General features: G+C 35.0%; 1 protein-coding gene across 1 annotated transcript; it reads left to right on the top strand.

Moving 5' to 3' along the window:
* Positions 1–18,983: 18,983 nt before the first annotated feature.
* On the top strand, positions 18,984–19,574 carry LOC145632614 (agamous-like MADS-box protein AGL80). Its single transcript, XM_081684967.1, has one exon. It carries the CDS (start codon positions 18,984–18,986, stop codon positions 19,572–19,574), a length of 591 nt encoding a protein of 196 aa, XP_081541093.1.
* Positions 19,575–20,634: the final 1,060 nt, after the last annotated feature.

Raw genomic sequence — 20,634 nt, 5'->3', positions numbered from 1 at the left:
AAACTTATGAATGAGGAGAATTGGTGAATGAAAACGGAGTTTTTGATACGATATTTATAGAGAAAATCAGCCAAAAAAGATAAATTAACAAAACAGAGTCTGACGCTCAGGAAACGAGGTTGGCGCCAACCCTGGCTAGCTGGCGCCAGGCACCAATGGCTAGCGTCTGGCGCCAAGCCTGGTTCTAGGCGCCAAGGCCTGGGGTTGGACGCCAGTCTTGATTCTAACGCGTTTTCGAAAATCCGATAAATTTACCGTACTGGAGGATAAAATAATATAATTTCTTCGAAAATGCTATTTGATCTTGATTGAAACTCTAAAAAGTCAACAAAGTCAACTTATCAATGCTAATTGAATTAGGAACGAAAAGAACCTTCTAGAAGATTCTAGAAGACTAAAACCATTCCTAATTGCATTAGGAATGATAAATCATATTAGGCCCTCCCCTAGATCATTGGGCCGCGCATAAAGCTCAAACCTGGTCCAGTTCAGTAAATTGGCCATAACTTCCTCAATATTCATTGGAATTGGACTTATAATATATCGTTGGAAAGGTCTTTGCAAGCCCCATCCAACTACACTACTATTGGACCCATATCATGGACCAACCAAACTGGATTGGCTGTTTTCTTTAAAATAAAGTTTTCAAAAACAGAGAGAAGAGAAAAGAAATAAAAACTTTCCGCAACACTAGACCTTTCCACACTTTCGTTTCATTCGATTATGATTCGACGTGAAAGGTACTCATCACTGGGTTTGGTTTTGGGGAGACACAAATGGGTGTCTACAACATGGCTAGTTTGCGTGACGAATTTCCATCAAAAGGTGAAAGGGCAATTATGCAATTGCATAATAAGAGGTTTGTCAATTGGTTTTGTAATTGAATAATGGGTCGATTGGATGATACTAATTTGTCCGATACAGTACGGTGGCTTGCGTACGGTCCTAGGGATGATGTTCGTTCATTTGAGGGATATGACATCAATAGGTACACTTTTTGGAGTGAGGGTCGGGATTTGAAATCTTCCTCCACCCAAAACAGTGGTGTAACTCTTGTGGCATCGTCAAGGGAGTTTGCAAGTGCTAAGGATAAATCACCTGTCGATGCAAAGTTGTCATACTATGGTCAAATTCAAGAAATATGGGAGCTTGATTATTGTAACTTCACGGTTGCTCTTTTCAAGTGTAAGTGGGTTGATAATATTAGTCGTAACGTCAAATATGATGCTTTACTCTTGTAGATCTTGGCCACTTGAATGATAGTGCGAAAACCATTTATCCTTGCATCTCAAGCTAAGAAAGTGTTCTACGTAACTGACCCAGTCGATTCAAAATGGTCTATTTTTCTAGCTGAAAAAAGAAGAATCCGGCATTAGAGATATTGAGGATGAGGAAGAATATGATGCGTTTGATGATTCTGCACCTTTCACTGTTCCTAGACCTGTTGTACCAAATGACATAGACGATGTAGCAAGTTATATGCGATCACACCACAACGAAGGAATTTCAGATTGAGATAGTATAATCAAAACACTAGTAGAAAAATAGCAAATGGCACCGGTTCAAACCCGGTTTAAGGCACCGGTTTGAACCTGTGCCTATGTGGGGGCTGCCAATTACACCCCTTTTTGGCACCGGTTCAAAACCGGTGCCATAAACCAGTTTTGGCACCGGTTAACCGGTGCCTTAAATAATTTCGCGGAATATTTTTTGTTAGTGGAAGTTGTTTTAGGCACCGGTTAACTGGTGCCTTTTTGGTATTTTTTTTATTTAAATTTACTTTTTTCTTGCAATAATAATAAAAATAATATACAAACAAACATGAAATACGAACCAAACAAAAAAAAATGGTGAAATACGGATTCTTGAAATTGTTATATTCAACATCAAAACAATGGTAAATCACATTATATTCAACAAGTAAATTGTTATTGTACCATACAAAAAAAAAAAAAAAAAAAAATTACAATGAATTATAATGAAATTTAACTCAGAAATTGAAATTGTAAAACAATAAAAAAAAAAAAATTTACAACATCAAAATAATATTCCAAAATCAAAATCTTGAATCCTTGTTGCATGAATTAACACCTGCATCAATTAAAACCCAGAAATTATTAAAACTAAAAAAAAAAAAAAAAAAAAAAGAGAAGCAATAACCCAGAAAACTAATGCATGAACGAGAAAGAGAAAATCAATTCAAAACAATGAATTATAATGACAAAATCAATTAGCCCAAAATCAAACCCAGCAATCAAATAAACCCAGCAAACCCAGAAAATCAATTAACCCCAAAACTTTCGAAAATCAATTTAACCCAGAAATTTCGAAAAATCAATTAAGTGCAAAAAATGACAAAATCAATTAACCCAAATAATTCCAAGATCAATTACACCAATCAATTTCAAACAATATTACAACAATCAAACCCAAAAAAATTAAGGCACATAGCATAAATAATTAAACCCAGAAACCCTTACCCCGAATTATTAAACCCAGAAACATTGAGTTCGTCGCCTATAACCCACTCCTTTGAGTTCGTCGCCTATAACTCGCCAATTCACTTAGAAGATAGAGTCGCAAATCAGGCTCTTTCTAAGGAGGTGGTTCTCAAAAGAGATCCGAGGCGAGGCGAGGCGGTTAACCGGGAAACATAGCATGCATGTCACAAGAGCGAGGCGAGCAAGAAGCACCTACTGCGAGAGGGGCGCCTCGCGTCTTAAGGCCGGGCTTAGATGTAGTTTTCAGGTCAGAAGAAGAGGACAAAGAGGGGAGAGAGACAAAGAAGAGAGGTCGGAAAGCTGAGAGGAGAAAGAGAGGAGAGAGAAGGAGGAGAGGCGCTCAGTTGGAGGAGAAAGAGAGGAGAGAGAAGCTAAGAGGAGGCAAGTAAACAGCTAAGAGGAGAGATAAGGACGTTAGGGTTTATAAATGAACAAACCCGGTTTTTTTTTTTTTTGGTGCACCGGTTCAGTGGCACCGGTTCAAACCGGTGGCCTTGTTATATTTGGCACCGGTTCAAACCGGTGGCCTTGTTATATTTGGCACCGGTTTGATCTGAACCGGTGCCATTGTTCTTGGTCTAAATCCCCGCCCAATTTTAGGCCGGTTTTTGGCACCGGTTTGGTCTGAGCCGGTGCCAATTGGGGGTTGCCTATTTGTATTTTTCTACTAGTGAAAGTTAGTAATGGTTTCATTGCAAATTTAGTTTAGTTATCATGTATATATGAGCATAGGTAGGCAAAAATGACATAAATGAGCTTGTATTTGACCCAAATCCTTTGTTTTGTATATAAACTAACATGTTTGTCGTTTGAAATTTCCTAAGTGTACTCATTATCATGCATATACAAGGTTATAGGACCATAAGTAGGTGAAAATGGCTTAAATAATGAGCTTCTACTTAACCCAAGTCCTTTGTTTTGTATATAAATTGTCATTTAATCATTCTAACAACTCATATTCATTATAAATTTAACATGTTTGTAGTTTGAAATTGCCTAAGTGTACTCATTATCATGTAAATACAAGGTTATATGACCATAAGTAGGTGAAAAAATGGCTTAAATGAGTTTCTACTTAACCCAAGTCCTTTGTTTTGTATATAAACTAACACTTAATCATTCTAACAACTCATATTCATTATATTTAACATGTTTTTAGTTTGAAATTGTCTAAGTGTACTCATTATCATGTAAATACAAGGTTATAGGACCATAAGTAGGTGAAAATGGATTAAATGAGCTTCTACTTAACCCAAGTCCTTTGTTTTGTGTATGAACTAACATTTAATCATTCTAACAACTCGTATGCATTATATTTAACTTTTTTTATGTTTGAAATTTCATAAGAGTATTCATTTGCACTAATACTTTACTATACACTAATATCGTTTTATGTTTGTTTTGATAGGTGCTTATATCTCATGGAGGACGATCATAACCTTCATTGTGTAGAGGACATTGAGGATGATGACTATGAGGACGAGGACGAGGATGAGCCTTATGATGTGAACAAGGAGGTTGATTTGGGTGAGCCAAAGGACCAGGCTCAAGATAAGTTTGAGCGTAGGCTTGAAGAATTTGAAATTTCAGTTGAACGTGTGCCACCTATTGAAAATACAGTATGTGAGCTTGTTGGTGAGAAATCGACTCCTAAAACTCATGGCCAAGGACAGGATCAAAACAACATAGGTGGTGGGGGGGGGGGTAAAGGCACCAGCTCAGAGAAAGGGTAGGGGTCCGACGACAAGTTTTAAGAAACCTAACGGTCCCATGGTCTTGAAGTATGACAACAACGGCCAACCCGCGGGAAAATGGCGTCGACAATATGCTAATCATGTTGGCATGTGTGCGCGCAAAATCCCCATTACACTTATAATGCGGCATGTACCTCCGGGTTTGATTCAAACCTTTTCGGATGATACAAGGGTATTTGTTTTTTTGGCACATTTAGACAATTTAAGAAACCTTCACCTTACGGTTGTTTGTAAATAGAAACTAATAATCAGTTTGTATTTGTGCTTGCAGAAGCTATTTTCTATTCCTAATGATGCCGAGAAGAGAAGGGTGTTTGAATCTTTATTAGCGGAAAGATTCAGAGGCTTTAAGACCACCTTAACTAATGGATGGATATATAAGAAGAAGAAATCAAAGAAGAAGAAAGATGTTGAGGATGACCTTCTCCCGTGGCAAAAATGGTCGAGCGTGTCAAAAGATGACTGGGAAAATTTCGTTATTCAAATAATTCAAAAGAAAGCTGTAAGTATGGGTAAATCTGATGCCAATTGAATAATAGCTTGACTCTTTTTATAGTATTGATACTAACATTTGTTTTTATGTAGGAACTTCTAGCGCAAAATATAAAAAATGCATTGCGGAAGGAGTACACCCATCATATAGGGGCTAAGACATTTGCTGAAAAGAGACTTGAGTGGATAAAAAAGGATTTATACCCTAAATCGCTTCTAGTGCCATCGACAAAACCCTCTAGTTCCACGGTCACTACTTTGGTGATTCGTGCCGGTGATTTCTTTTGTTCTCTCCATATGTTTGATAAGAAAATCGGAAAATAGGTCATCAAGGGTCCGGAAACCAAAAAAAATGGCAGATGAACTTGTAAGTTACCTATGAACTGTTGAATTTTAAGAAGCTTTTGTATCTAAATCACTATACAAACCATTAACTATATTATATTGACATCCTTTTTCCTTTTGCTATAGCTTAAGCACACTAAAGAACTAGGTGAGGGCAAATTGGTCCCAACTGTGGAGAATGACCCTTTCACCTTAGCTTTGGGAAAGCCATACCATCCAGGACGAGTAATAGGTTTGGGAGGGTCATTGCTAGGATAGAAAAAGGTGATGGGTCTAGAATACACAAAATCAGGTCAATCTCGAGCAAGTGTTAACTCACCGGATGAGTTGGATGCCAAGGCGGCATCAATTAAGGAACAAGTACGCAACGAGTTAGTAGGTGAATTCAATGCTTGGGCGAAGCAGATGAACTTACCGAGTTTGTCATTTCCCGCGACTACACCAGTCGACTCATGTAGTCACCCGCAAGGACAAGGAGAAAGTGATAGACATGGAGGAGATGAGATACATGGAGAAGATGTGCTACCTGAGGTAGTTTCAATTGTATTAAAAGTTTTAAAATATTGAGTTACGTGAGATATGGGGTGGCATGATTGATGAACTATTGCAGGCTGCTACTCCTACACATGTGGACTCCAGATTTACAGGTGATTTGTTTGGTTCTAGCGTAATGAATTTCGTTATATTATCAATGGTGTAGGAAAAGACCTATTTTAATAATATCTTTTTTTACAAGTGTAGGCAGACCCCCGGTGTGCACTTCTAGCCCCGGGGCTTGCAAACAGGGTAGTGTGGGGAATAAATTTCAAGCGTTAATCCCCTTTGCTTGAACCCCACTGTGATCATACACTAAAGTACGGTGGCGTCCAAAAGGGAAGAAGATAGAGCAAAAGAGTCGCCAAAAAGTTTTAGGAACTTGTAAACCGTTCACAAGGTGAAGGTCACACCCCTTAACTATCCAAGAGATCGTCAACTCCATAAGGTCTTGAACCAAATAAGGGTTCGGGGATGAAGGTACAAATCCAACCTAAAAGAGATTGAACCTGCCATAATAATAGGCCTCTACTTTATTCTGATCGTATTCATGTGCGCTTTCTGATTAACATGCAATCAATAGGATTAACCCTAAACCTGTTTAATCTATGTTGGTTGAATATAATGCACAAATAAACCTATTATTGGCGATCACTTGAATTATAATCATAATTAACCCTAAACAAGATTATTAATTATCTTATTAAGCGTGATTACAAGTACCAAAATTCCCTTTAAACATGCATAAAAGGTGTGATCAAGCAATAACAATAAATATCAAGCAACATAATAATAAACAAAATAATAATTATAATCATCATAATAATAATTAAAATTATAATAATCATAATAATAATCATGTTAAAGAATAATAATAATAGCAAGATCCTAGGCATGATACTAACAAGATTAATAACAAACTCTAGCATGTCACTAAGCAATAAAAATCAAAGCTTTAGCCCTAACATGATACTAACAATAATAAATATTAGGAAGAACATAGGAAGCATCATACTTTCAATCATACTTGATATTAAAATTACCCTAGACATGATACTGGGAATATCAAAATAACAATCTAAACATGATTTCTATATCATAACATCAATAAAAACCATTAAAGTACTTACTTTGATGCCTCGTACCTCTTTGTAATAACAAAATATACACGTTAGTAACTTCAAGGAAAATAATAAACAAACAATCAAATTAAATAATGGAAAGAGAGATTTGGGACCAAAACCTCAGAAATTAAACCTTTCACGTCTAGGGCGAAGGCAACTTCGAATATGGCTAGGTGTATCTAGATCTAATGAATGCGGAATTTTGTATGTAAAAGGCTAGTTTAAAAAGAGAGAGGGAGAGAATTGATGAGAATTGATGATTGTGGGTGAATGAAAACTGGTTATCGAAAACGGAGTTTTTAATACGTTATTTATAGAGAAAATCAGCCAAAAATATAAAATATCAAAATAGAGCATTGGCGCACAAAAAACAGAACCAGCGCCAACGCTGGTTGTTGGCGGCTTGGCGCCAAGCGTAGCGCCAGGAGCTACAGCTGGCGTTTGACGCTGATCTGGAATTTCACGCGTTTTCTTAAAATCAGATAAAAATTGTCGTACAGGAGGATAAAATCGTATTTTCCTCAAAAATGCTCTTTGATTTTAATTAAAACTCTGAAAAGTCAATTTATCAATGCTAATTGAATTAGGAAAGAAAAGAACCTTCTAGAAGAATCTAGAAGACTAAAACCATTCCTAATTTCATTAGGAATGATAAAACATATTAGTCCCTCCCCTAGATCATTGGGTCGCATATAAGGCTCAAAACGGGCCCAGTTCAGTAAATTGGCCATAACTTCCTCAGTATTCATCGGAATTGGACTTATAATATATCGTTGGAAAGCTCTTGTCAAACCCCATCCAAATACACTACTATTTGACCCATATCATGGACCAACCAAACTGGATTGGCTGTTTTCTTAAAATAAGTTTTCAAAAACAGAAAGAAGAGAAAAGAAATTAAAACTATCCACAACACTAAACTTTCCACACTTTCGCTTCATTCGATTATGATTCGACGTGAAAGGTACTCATCACTGGGTTTGGTTTTGGGGAGACACAAATGGGTGTTTACAGGTAGAATTAAATTTCGTGGCGTATGTTAGTGCACAAGCGACAACGGTGATACGGAGGGGCCACATTATTACTCGGTTAGGATCGCTTCGGTGATTGCGGGGTTCGAAGACATCCCACTACCTGTACCGATAGAGGAGGTTGAGATAACAAAGCTTTGGAAAGCTGTAGGTAGCTTAATTGATTGGCCACGTGCGTGGGTGAGGTTGATCAACGAGGTAATTTATTTATTTTCATTTTATTTAGTGTTAAATAACCGTTAGGCACTCTCTAACTGCACCTCTGAAAATAAAACCGTCGAAATAACACGACTCCCCGGCCCCCATCTCTGATGCCAAGGCTGCGGTGGCCTCGGCTGCCGCTCTTTGGGCTGCTCCGGCCTCGGCAGCAGCTGCCTGCTTGGGCTGCAGCAGCCCCGGCAGCCGATGCCGCGGCATGCTGCAGCCCGCTGCAGCCTCGGCAGGCGGCTGCCAGGGTTGTTGTGGCCTCAGCGGGGGCTGCCTAGGCAGGAGCGGCCTTTGAGGCGGCTGCCTAGGCTGTTCCGGCCTCTGCGGCTCCCTCAGCTGTTCCGGCCTCTTCGGAAGCTGCACTTTTTTTAGGGATTATTTTGAGCCATTATTTTTTTTCTTAACTCATTCGGTCGTTGAAGTTTCAGATTTCGCATAGAAGCTAAATTTCAAAGAGGAGGGTAGAGAAGCCTAAAAGAATTGATCAACCTAACAAGAAGCTGAGTGAACAACAGTCCAAGAGTGAACAAGCGTTGAAGTTGCACTCTTCGAGAGGTTCACCCATGCAACCTACTCCACTTGTTGAAGACATTGTTCTTCAATCTCTCTCTGCTGATTTAACCTTTCTTCACAATCGTGCTTGTCATTTGGTCGATCCCATGGAAGTTGCACTTCCTAAGGCAATGTTCCAGATGAGGATGCAGTTGCATGGATTAGCAAAGAAGATGTGAAGGAATTTCTACGGGTTTCAAAGCTTAACATTTCCCTCATTTAAACATTCATGAGGTACTTCAATGCCCACATAATCTACACTTTTTTCAAGTTATTCAAATTTGTGGTGATTATCCTTCATTTGATTAATTATTCAATGTTCATGCACACAGAACACTACATGAGCACTTATCTGAAACTGATTCTCCTTGTAAAGTTGGGTGGTTATGCCCCGAGAATTTCTCCACTCCTAGAATCATAGGCAACCCCCGTGACGTGTTGTATTATGTTGAACAGAGTATTAGAGAATCAGTGCGTGCGGGAGACAGTACAAGTTTATATTCGCCCCATGTTATATAGAGTAAGTCTAACCATGTCAAATTCAATCGTTTGGCCTCATTATATGTTGACTCCTAGATATTAATTTGTTTGTCTATTGTGAACTTATGTAGGGAGCATTGGAGCCTCATGGTGATTTGTAATTCCAATAACACAATCTATCACCTTGATTCAGCTCGATCATCGGAGAAGTGGCTCGTGAAGTCTATATTGCAAAAGTAAATATATATAGCTACCTAGTGATGATTATTGCTAACTAATTTAGTAGTCAGACGACTAATCAAATTTGAATGTACTTTATTTACTACAGTGTTATGAAGAAGCTACATTGTCGTGCTCCTCAGGGTCCAACATGGAAGTCACCGATGGTAATTTACACGATATTGTGATTATCTTAAAAATCTATGTTAGTAAATATTTGCTAATTTCCTTTGCATGTTTCACTGATGTAATTTGTTTGTCATATGCTAGTACGCACAACAAGAAAATGGACTTGATTGTGCTATGTATGTGATGAGATTCATGCTTGACATAGTGACTCATTATACGGACAGTCAACAGCTTGATGAGGTAAGTCCTAAAACTTAATGAAATGATCTTTTGATATGATTTCAAGAATTAGACATCTAAAAGTATATAACATTAACATGTTATGAGAAATAAATAGTTCATTTGATAAAAAAAGGTAGAAAATGGGCTAAATAGAAGTCATATAGGCCATATTTGTGCCATTTTTTGTTAATATGCTCTTTTGATGTGATTTCAAGCCTTAGACACATAAAAATAGGTAACAGTGACATGTTATGAGAAAGAAATAGTTCATTTGATAAGAAAGGTAGAAAATGGGCTAAATAGAAGTCATATATGCCATATTTGGGCCATTTTTTGTTAAAATGCTCTTTTGATGTGATTTCTAACCTTATACACCTAAAACTAGATAATATTGAAATATGATAAAGAAATAGTTCATTTGATAAGAAATGTAGGAAATGGGCAAAGTAGAAGTCATATAGGCCATATTTGGGCCTTTTTTAGTAAAATGTGTCTTAAATCTTAATAATATGTTATTTTAATTCAATTTTAAGCCTTAGAAATCTGAAACTAGGTAAAAATGGCATGTTATGTGAAAGAAATAGTTCATTTGATAAGAAATATAGGAAATGGGCAAAGTAGAAGTCATATATATAGGCCGTATTTGGGCCATTTTGAGTACAATGCGTCTTAAAACTTAATAAAATTCTCTATTGATGTGATTTCAAGCCTTAGAAACATAAAAATAGGTAACATTGACATGTTATGAGAAAAAAAATAGTTCATTTGATAAAAAGGTAGAAAATGGGCTAATTAGAAGTCATATAAGCCATATTTGGGCCTTTTTTTGTTAAAATGCTCTTTTGATGTGATTTCTAACCTTATACACCTAAAACAAGATAATATTGACATGTTATGAGAATGAAATAGTTCATTTGTGTTATTTCGGATGATATACTACAAGAGGGGGGATGAATTGTAGTATGTTCCTAGTGCCTACTTTTCGTGGAATATAAAGTGATTGTTGTTAGGAACTTAGACAATGCAAAGCGGATTTAACGAGGAAACCTTCCAGGGCCCAACTAGAAGTAAAACCTCGACCCACCAAGGGATTTTCAACACAAACATTTCACTATAATAGGGCAATACCAAATTACAACCTATTATACACAGACCTTTCTCACAAGTTCCACCAAGGACACTTGTTACTTGATAGAACCCTATCCTACCCAACCCAAGTCCCACACTTAGATTCACTCGTACTCCCAAAGTACTACTCATAGCTCTAACTCGAATTTTAGAGACTTTCAAACTCCTCACACCCCAATACATAAAACACCCAAAACCCTTTTTCCCAATTACAAGATCTCAAAGAATAACTCTAAATACATATAAATGAATAAAGTGATAAAACTAATATGCTGGATGTAGACACCCAAGAGTGTCTCCCCAAAACCAAACCTAGTGATGAATACATTTCATGTCATTTGATTATCGAACAAAGTGAAAGTGTAAAAAGTCTAGTGATGAGGATGTTTTTATTAAAATATCTCTTCTTTCTGTTTTTTAAAATATTTCTTTTCATACCCTATTTATGAAAAAGGTGCATTCCAATTTAGTTTGTTCCATGATATGGGTCCAATAATGGTGTAGTTGGATGGGGCTTGAAAAGACCTTTCCAACGATATATTATAAGCCCAATTTCGATGAATAATGAGGAAGTTATGGCCAAAATACTAAACTGGGCTCAAACCGGATTTTACCTACGGCCCAATGATCATGTGGAGGGTCCAAAGGTCTAATCCTATTCCTAAACTAATTAGGATTAATTAGAAGCTTCTATAATTTTCTAAAAGATTTTAATTATCCTTTTTGAAAAGATAAGATTAAAGAATTTGAGTTAAATAAAAACTTTCCGTTTATAAAAACTTTCCTTGTTAAAAAATCCTAATTCTACTCGAATTTAAAGATATTCAAAGACAGTCAGATATTATTTTAGTGCCTCATAATCTTTATCCAAATTTTATATGGTTGGATAGATCTTGAAATTATCTTTCCAATGATTATTATAATATTAAATTCGAGCTATAATGAAAAAGATATGAATGGAATATGAAACTCTATCCAAAACTGACACCCTTCCACTATTTTGGTCATATCTTTTTATCTACAAACGATTTTAATCTGATACTAATTGTGTTGGAAACTACACTTCAAGATATTTCAAACGACATATTATATGACTTATTTGGACTTCTGGATCAAAAGATATGATAAAAACAAAATCCGCAAAAAACTGTTTTTTAGCCTCGGACGACAGGCCTGTCGCCTGGCGACAGGTCATGTTGTTGGCGACAACGTCGTGTTTTATTATTCTTCAAACTCTAATTCTTTTTTATCATATCCGGCTGACTTTCTTATAAATAGCCTCCTAAAACCTCTATTTTCAATTATCAACTATAACCAACTCTCATCAACTATAATCAACTCTCATTAAGAATTTCTTGATTCTCTCTCTCTTTTTCTAAACCAACCCTTTTTAAACAAAATTCTGCATTCACAAGATCTAGACACGCCTAGCCAAGTTCGAAGTTGCCTTCGCCCTAGACGTGAAAGGTTTGATTTCTGAGGGTTTGGTCCCAAATCTAGTCTAAACTTTCTTAAATCTCTATTTCAATTATTTAATTTAATTGTCTTGATTCTATTATTTACCTTGAAGTTACTAACGTGTGTGTAGACACCCATTTGTGTCTCCCCAAAACCAAACCCGGTGATGAGTACCTTTCGCGTCGAATCATAATCGAATGAAGTGAAAGTGTGGAAAGTCTAGTGTTGCGGATAGTTTTAATTCTTTTCTCTTCTCTCTGTTCTTGAAAACTTATTTTTAAGAAAACAGTCAATCCAGTTTGGTTGGTCCATGATATGGGTCCGATAGTAGTGTAGTTGGATGGGGCTTGCAAAGACCTTTCCAATGATATATTATAAGCCCAATTCCAATGAATATTGAGGAAGTTATGGCCAATTTACCAAACTGGGCCCGGTTTGAGCTTTATATGCGGCCCAATGATCTTGGGGAGGCCTAATATGATTTATCATTCCTAATGCAATTAGGAATGGTTTTAGTCTTCTGGATTCTTCTAGAAGGTTCTTTTCATTCCTAATTCAATTAGCATTGATAAATTGACTTTGTTGACTTTTCAGAGTTTTAATCAAAATCAAATAGCATTTTCGAAGAAATTATATTATTTTATCCTCCAGTACGGTAAACTTATCGGATTTTCGAAAACGCGTTAAAATCAAGCTTGGCGTCTGACCCAGGCCTTGGCGCCTAGAATCAGGCCTGGCGCCTGGAATCAGGCCTGGCGCCTGGCGCTAGTGCTGGTGCCTGGCGCCAGCTAGCCAGGGTTGGCGCCAGCTCTGTTTTCTGAGCGTCAGACTCTGTTTTGTTAATTTATCTTTTTTGGCTGATTTTCTCTATAAATATCGTATCAAAAACTCCGTTTTCATTCATCAAGATTCACCAATTCTCTCCATTCATTCACCAATTCTCCTCATTCACAAGTTTTTCTTTATCATTCATCTCTCTCATTCATCTTCTTCCAAACTCTGTATTTTAATACAAAATTCCGCATTCGCAAGATCTAGAAACTCCTAGCCATATTTGAAGTTGCCTTCGCCCTAGACGTGAAAGGTTTAATTTATGAGGGTTTGGTCCCAAATCTCTCTTTCAATTATTTAATTTAATTGTTTTTATTATTATTTTCCTTGAAGTTACTAACGTGTGTATTTTGTTATTAGAAAGAGGTACGAGGCATCAAAGTAAGTACTTTAATGGTTTTAATTGATATTATGATGTAGAAATCATGTTTAGATTGTTATTATGATTCCTAGTATCATGTCTAGGGTAATTTTAATATTAAATATGATTGCTATGATGCATTTTATTCTCTTCCTAATATTTATTCATGTTAGTATCATGTTAGGGTTAAAGATTTGATTTTTATTGCTTAGTGACATGCTAGGGCTTGTTATTAATCTTGTTAGTATCATGCCTAGGATCTTACTATTATTATGCCTTAATATTAACATGAACATTATATTTATTATTTTGATGATGATTATTATTATTCATGTTATTTCCAATTATTATAATTTATTATGATTATTATGTTGCTTGATGATATTTATTCTTTATTGCTTGATCACGCCTTTTATGCATGCTTAAAGGGAATTTTGGTACTTGTAATCACGCTTAATAAGATAATTAATAATCTTGTTAGGTTAACTTTGATTATAATTCAAGTGATCGCCAATAATAGTTTATTTGTGCATTAATATTCAACCAACATAGATAAACAGGTTTAGGGTTAATCCTATTGATTGCATGTTAATTAAAAAGCGCACATGAATACGATCAGAATAAAGTAGAGGCCTATTATTAGGGCAGGTTCAATCTCTTTTAGGTTGGATTTGTACCTTCATCCCCGAACCCTTATTTGGTTCTAGACCTTATGGAGTTGACGATCTCTTGGATCGTTAAGGGGTGTAACCTTCATCCTATGAACGGTTTACAAGTTCCTAAAAAAAACTTGTTGGCGACTCTTTTGCTCTATCTTCTTCCCTTTTGGACGCCACCGTACTTTAGTGTATGATCACAGTGGGGTTCAAGATAGTGGGATTAAAGCTTGAAAATATTCCCTACAGTGTGTATTTTGTTATTAGAAAGAGGTACGAGGCATCCAAGTAAGTGCTTTATTTGATTAATTGATATTATGATATAGAAATCATGTTTAAGTTGTTATTTTATTTCCTAGTATCATGTTAGGATGCTTTTCTTAGTATGATGTTTAGGGTAATTTCTAATATCAATTATGATTTTTAGAATGCTTCCTATTTTCTTTCTTAATAGCATGTTAGTATCGTGTTAGGGTTAAAGCTTTGATTTTTATTGTTTAGTGACATGCTAGGATTTGTTATTAATCTTGTGAGTATCATGCCTAGGATCTTGCTATTATTTTTCTTTAACATGATGATGATGATTATTGATTATAATTATTATTATGATTATTTTTATAATTGTTATGATTATAATTTTGATTATTATTTATGATGATTATGTTGCTTGCTTGATATTATATTATTTTTATTGTTTGATCACACCTTTTTTGCATGTTTAAAGGGAATTGGTACTTGTATTCACGCTTAATAAGATAATTAATAATCTTGTTTAGGGTTAATATGATTATAATTCAAGTGATCACCAATAATAGTTTTGTTTGTGCATTATATTCAACCAACATAGATAAACAAGTTTAGGTTAACCTAATGATTGTATGTTAGTCAGAAGCGCACATGAATACGAGAAGAATAAAGGAGAGGCCTATTTTTAGGGCAGCTTCTTTCTCTTTTAGATTAGATTTGTACCTTCATCCCTGAACTTCCAGTCATGGTTCCAGACCTATTGGATTTTACGATCTCAGGGATTGTTAAGGGGTGTAACCTTCATCCTGTGAACGGTTTACAAGTTCCTAAAACTTGTTGGCGACTCTTTTGCTCTAGCTTCCTTCCCTTTGGGCGCCACCATTCTTAAGTGTATGATCACAGTGGGGTTCAAGTTTGGGGTAATTCTTGAAATATTCCCTACACAGGACACTTAAGATCTGTCTGGAACTTACTGGACAAACTGAAACCAAACCTGACTGGAACTTTGACCTGGAGGTTTGATTTAGCTTCGTGGTGAAGGATGAAACCATTAAGCACGACCACTAAGCTTCGTCAGCCAAGCCTTTGAATGAATACATATGAGCATATTTATAGTACACCCAAATCGTTCTTTCCGTAAAAGATAAGTTTTCTCAAAAGATATATTTAAAAGATATTTACCAAAAATAAGTATTCCAAAAATATATCTTTTTGTTAAGAATATATTCTGTCAATAATAATAAGATATATTTGCTATAAACTCAGATTTTATTTAAAATTTATACTTTCCAAATATGTGAACTTATCTTTTTCCAAAAGATATACATATCATAAAATCAGATTTTATTCCAAACTTATATTTTCCACATATACTAGTTTATCTTTTTCAAAGATCTACTTTTAATAAAATCAGATTTTATTCTAAACTTATTTTTGCTTAAAATACTTTCCAAAAATAACTTATCTTTTTCCAAAAGGGATTTATTAGAAAATAAATATTTTTATTCTGTAAAACCAGATCCCTAAAAGATATGCACGTATTAGGTAAATATTTAAATCATTAAACCGACCTTTAACGACATATAGGCTTAACTTTCGATTAGGTTCTGGAACTCTGACAGTCTTTGAGTTGTCAGAGTTCCTGACAAGTCAGTAACTCTAATTTCATTGACTATCATGAGTTCACCTTGGTTCTTTAGTCTTGTTCCAGGCTGACTTTTATGTCCAACATACTTACATGAATCCTAGAGCAATATACTTCGATTTCTCCGTCTTCATTATGTTTCTTTGAAACTCTTGATCTGGAACCATGTAGTATTGATGTATTCTAGATATTAGGGCAACGTTCCACTTCTGGAACCGCAGGACAAGTTCCTAACTGGAACTTGCTGTCTTCAACGCAGACCAAGTCAACTCCTTAACTTGCTGTCCTCAAGTTCCTGTTAGGGAACTTAGATAGTTCTTGTTAGAGAACTAAGTTCCTGTTAGGGAACTCTTCATTTATCTGTTAGGGAACATGGAACTCTTCATGTACCTGTTAGGGAACATGCTCCGGATTTTGTGGGAAAGCCTGCCAAAAGTTCCTTCTAGATCTTGTTAGAGAATACCTTCAGGTTCCTTCGTGGTTTAGTTCTCATGGGAGAACCTGCTTTAGGTTCATTCATTCTCTCTTGTTCCTCTTGAAGTCTTCTATGTTCCAACCCATTGAATTCACCTAAGTCATTTCCTGTCTTCACATAAACACTTAAGAGAAACATTAGATTGAAGTTTGTTTTGTCATAAAAAAACTTCAAGTGAGAGAACTAATTAAACTTAAAGCTTATGTAAAATACTTCTACACATATACAACTCGTGTATGCATAGTGTACTTACCTCATGAAGCTAACATATGCAAACACCTATTTACATAGTTACCTTCATGGTTCTTTAGCCATCATCATGCTTATCAATCATGAGACTCATCATTGTTCTTGTTTCTCTATTGCTTATCATATTTGCTCTGGTTCCTTATATATATACTTGACATTGCTCAGGTTCCTTGTATCCTATTCCAAGCATAACTTGTTCTTTCTAAGCACAACTTAATAAACACGTTAGATAGATATTCATCATTAGTTTACAACCATCAAAACCTAATTACTCAACAATTTGATAAGAAATGTAGGAAATGGGCAAAGTAGAAGTCATATAGGCCATATTTGGGCCATTTTGAGTAAAATGCATCTTAAACCTTAATAAAATGTTCTTTTGATTCAATTTTAAGACTTAAACACATAAAACTATGTAACATTGACATGTTATGAGAAAAAAATAGTTCATTTGATAAGAAAGGTAGAAAATGGGCTAAATAGAAGTCATATAGGCCATATTATAGCCATTTTTTGTTAACTTGTTCTTTTGATGTGATTTCTAACCTTATACACCTAAAACTAGATAATATTGACATGATATGAGAAAGAAATAGTTCATTTGATAAGAAATGTAGGAAATGGGCAAAGCAGAAGTCATGCATGTAGGCTATATTAGGGTAATTTTTGGTAAAATGCTCTTTTGATTCAATTTTAAGCCTTAGACACCTAACACTAGGTAATATTGACATGTTATGAGAAAGAAATAGTTCATTTAATAAGAAATGTAGGAAATGGGCAACGTAGAAGTCACATAGGCCATATTTGGGCCATTTTGAGTAAAATGCGTCTTAAAACTTAATAAAATGCTTTATTGATGTGATTTCAAGCCTTAGACACCTAATAATAGCCAGCATTGACATGTTATAAGAAATAAATAGTTCATTTAATAAGAAATGTAGAAAATGGGCAAAGTAGAAGTCATATAGGCCATTTTTGATAAAAGACATATTGTTTAACCTATTAATTAATTCTAACATAATTTTCTGTATTTCAAGTTTTGCAAGGTACAAAAGGATGGTCCGTTGACAATCAAGGAACTTAATGAAGTTCATGACATGTTGGCGTCTTTTATCACCTTTAACGTGTAAATGTCACTATTACTGTGAATTTATATTTTGTTAACTTTTTAAGTATATTATTATCCATTATTAATTACTTACTATCCTTTGTGTGTGTGTGTGTGTGTGTGTATATATAACATTTTTTTATTGTATTGCATTTGGGAATATATATATATATATATATATATATATATATATATATATATATATATATATATATATATATATATATATATATATATATATACCGGTGCCAAAAGTGGCTGCCACCAAAAAAAATGCGCGGGCTTTATTATTGGCTCCGATTAACCGGTGCCAAATCCAGCTTATACCACCGGTTTTAAACTGGTGGCAAAATTGGGAGGTATTGGCACCCCCCACATTGTGACCGGTTCGAACCGGTGGCTTAAACCGGGTTTGAACCGGTGCCTTTCACGTTTATTCTACTAGTGGGGTGGGTAGCGAAAATGGGGATTGGAAAGGTCGCCGGCCAAGGGCGGGGGAGTTTAGGCGTCGCCGGCCGATGGCGGGGGAGGTCAGGCATCGCCGGAAGGGGCCTAGCCGCCTGCAATAGGGAGAGGCTGATGGTTTGGTTGGGGAGGGGTTTTGTTTTTTTTTTTTTTTTTTTTTTGAAAAATATTTTTTTAATAATTCAATTATATTTTTAAAAAAAATCTACCTATAGTTAAGGATTTTTATTAAAATAACACTTATCAATGGTAATTAATAATTTAAGTTTACCTTTGATAATAAAATTTTAAAACGTTTACCACTTAGAAAATTAAAAAGTTGGAGTTCAGCGATGAGAATTTCCTCTAAAAATAAAAATTATAATAAAAATATTTAATAGCTTATTTCTTAATAATTTTTTTTTTTAATCCATTGTATATCCTAAATTACCAAACAATACAAATTGAATTTCATAAGCATATAACTTATCCAAAATTATGTAATCACCAGCTAAGCATTTTGTGTTATTACAATCTCATTGTAATTACATAATCATGTCATATATCTCTTAAGATACATTATCAAAATTGATCACAAATGATCATATAATACATAATCAAAATAGATCACAAATGATATGATTATATAATATTGTACAAATATTTTGTTAAAATCAAAAGAATATTGCATAATCAAATCTATAAATACTCTCTTAAGACTTCAATCTATTCATCCATCATATTAATTTCACTCATCTCCAACCTATAGCTCTTCATTCCTATATTCTCAAAATGGTTAGGAAAAAGGTGAAACTAGCTTTCATAGAAAATGACTCTTCTAGGAGAGTGACATACCGAAAAAGAGTGAAAAACTTGGTAAAAAAGACTAGGGAACTAAGTGTCTTATGTGGAGTTGATGCTTGTGCTATCATCTACGGGCAAGAGGAGCAAGCCCCGGTAGTGTGGCCTTCTTCCGAGGAAGAGGTAAAAAGGATTATCTCCGACTATTATAGTAAGTCGGAAATTGATCCATCTCAAAGGGGGTTTAACCAATACACCTTCTTAAATGATAGCGTGATCAAGGCAAAGGAAAGATTGTTGAAGCTCCAAAGAAAGAACCGTGAGAAACAAATCTCGAATATGGTGAGTGAAATCTTGAGTGGAAAATCCTCTCTTAACCAAGTTAACCCTAGTGATTTAGGGGACTTGCTATGGGTGATTGAGGATAAGATAAGAACAATCCAATATCGGATTAGAGTTACTAAGGAGGGTGATAATAATAATAATAATAATAATAATCCTTTTATTTGTGAATCTATAAATTCAACTAATAACGATGATCCAGGTAGAATGTGCGCTATTATCAATCATACTCCATCGTGATCGACAAAAGTGGGATGTTTCACCTTAGAAAAAATTGAAATGATGCTTCGTTAAGATTAATGCAAGTCCACAAACTCATATTAGTTGCTAATATTTTGTTTTTTTTCTTCATTATTGTTGTCCCATAGATTTTACCTAAGCATAAATTTCAATGAGATTATTAATCACAATTTTATAATCTTACGCAAATTAAATTTGGAATTGCCAATGAATTTGATATTTTCTCCTATAATTATTAGAGTAATGCTATACATAGCCCTTAGGGATATATATAAGTATTAAAAACACACTTGGAAATTGTATAAAATTAGGAATTCATGACAAAAACAGTGTAATTAGTGTGAATTTGTCATGATTTCTTAAATTTAAACAGTTTTCAAGAGTATTTTTAATGCTTATATGTAGCCCTAAGGGTTATGTATAACATTTTTCTAATTATTATTTCATATTTAAAATATGTGACATGTAATTTTCTTTTTATATATTACAATAAACAAGGCTGGCTTAAGGAGCTAAATACAAATCGTAGATTTCAATGTTACAAATATGTGTAAAGTATGTAGAGACAAGATTAAGGTGTTTATACTAGGAGTAGTAGTGATGCCATCATATTCACACGAAGACGGACAGTTTTGTAGTTTAGGAGAGAGAGCGAGATAATGAAATCGTAACTTAACAATGGATATAGGATTATGCTAGGGTATTCATAGGAAAACAACCAAGCCGGTGCCACTTATAAACATCGGTGGCAAGTTGACTTTGTAGGCAACAAGTGCCTATGTGTTCGTAAGTAGCTCTTCATGTGGCCGTGATTAGGGTCGTTATGGAGAGTAAGCCGATATGCGTAATAATGGATCACTAATAGCGTAACATATTTTAGTGGACAAACCCTAACAACGTCCCGTACAGAATCTATAATACTTTTAATTTCTAATATGGTTATTTGAGCACATGTTAATCAACCATATAATAGTGTCCCCTCCATTCCATGATATAATGATCGTTATAATAGCTATCCGTACGTCTCATCATTAAATCTGAATTGAAAAAATTAAGAAGA

Source organism: Chenopodium album, chromosome 5 (assembly GCF_948465745.1).
Source record: "Chenopodium album chromosome 5, dcCheAlbu1.1, whole genome shotgun sequence".
NCBI lineage: Eukaryota > Viridiplantae > Streptophyta > Magnoliopsida > Caryophyllales > Amaranthaceae > Chenopodium > Chenopodium album.
This window is presented reverse-complemented; position numbering and strand designations above follow the sequence as displayed.

Coding starts and splice junctions, on each gene's coding strand:
- LOC145632614 (XM_081684967.1), top strand. CDS start 18,984: ATGGTTAGGAAAAAGGTGAAACTAGCTTTCATAGAAAATGACTCTTCT.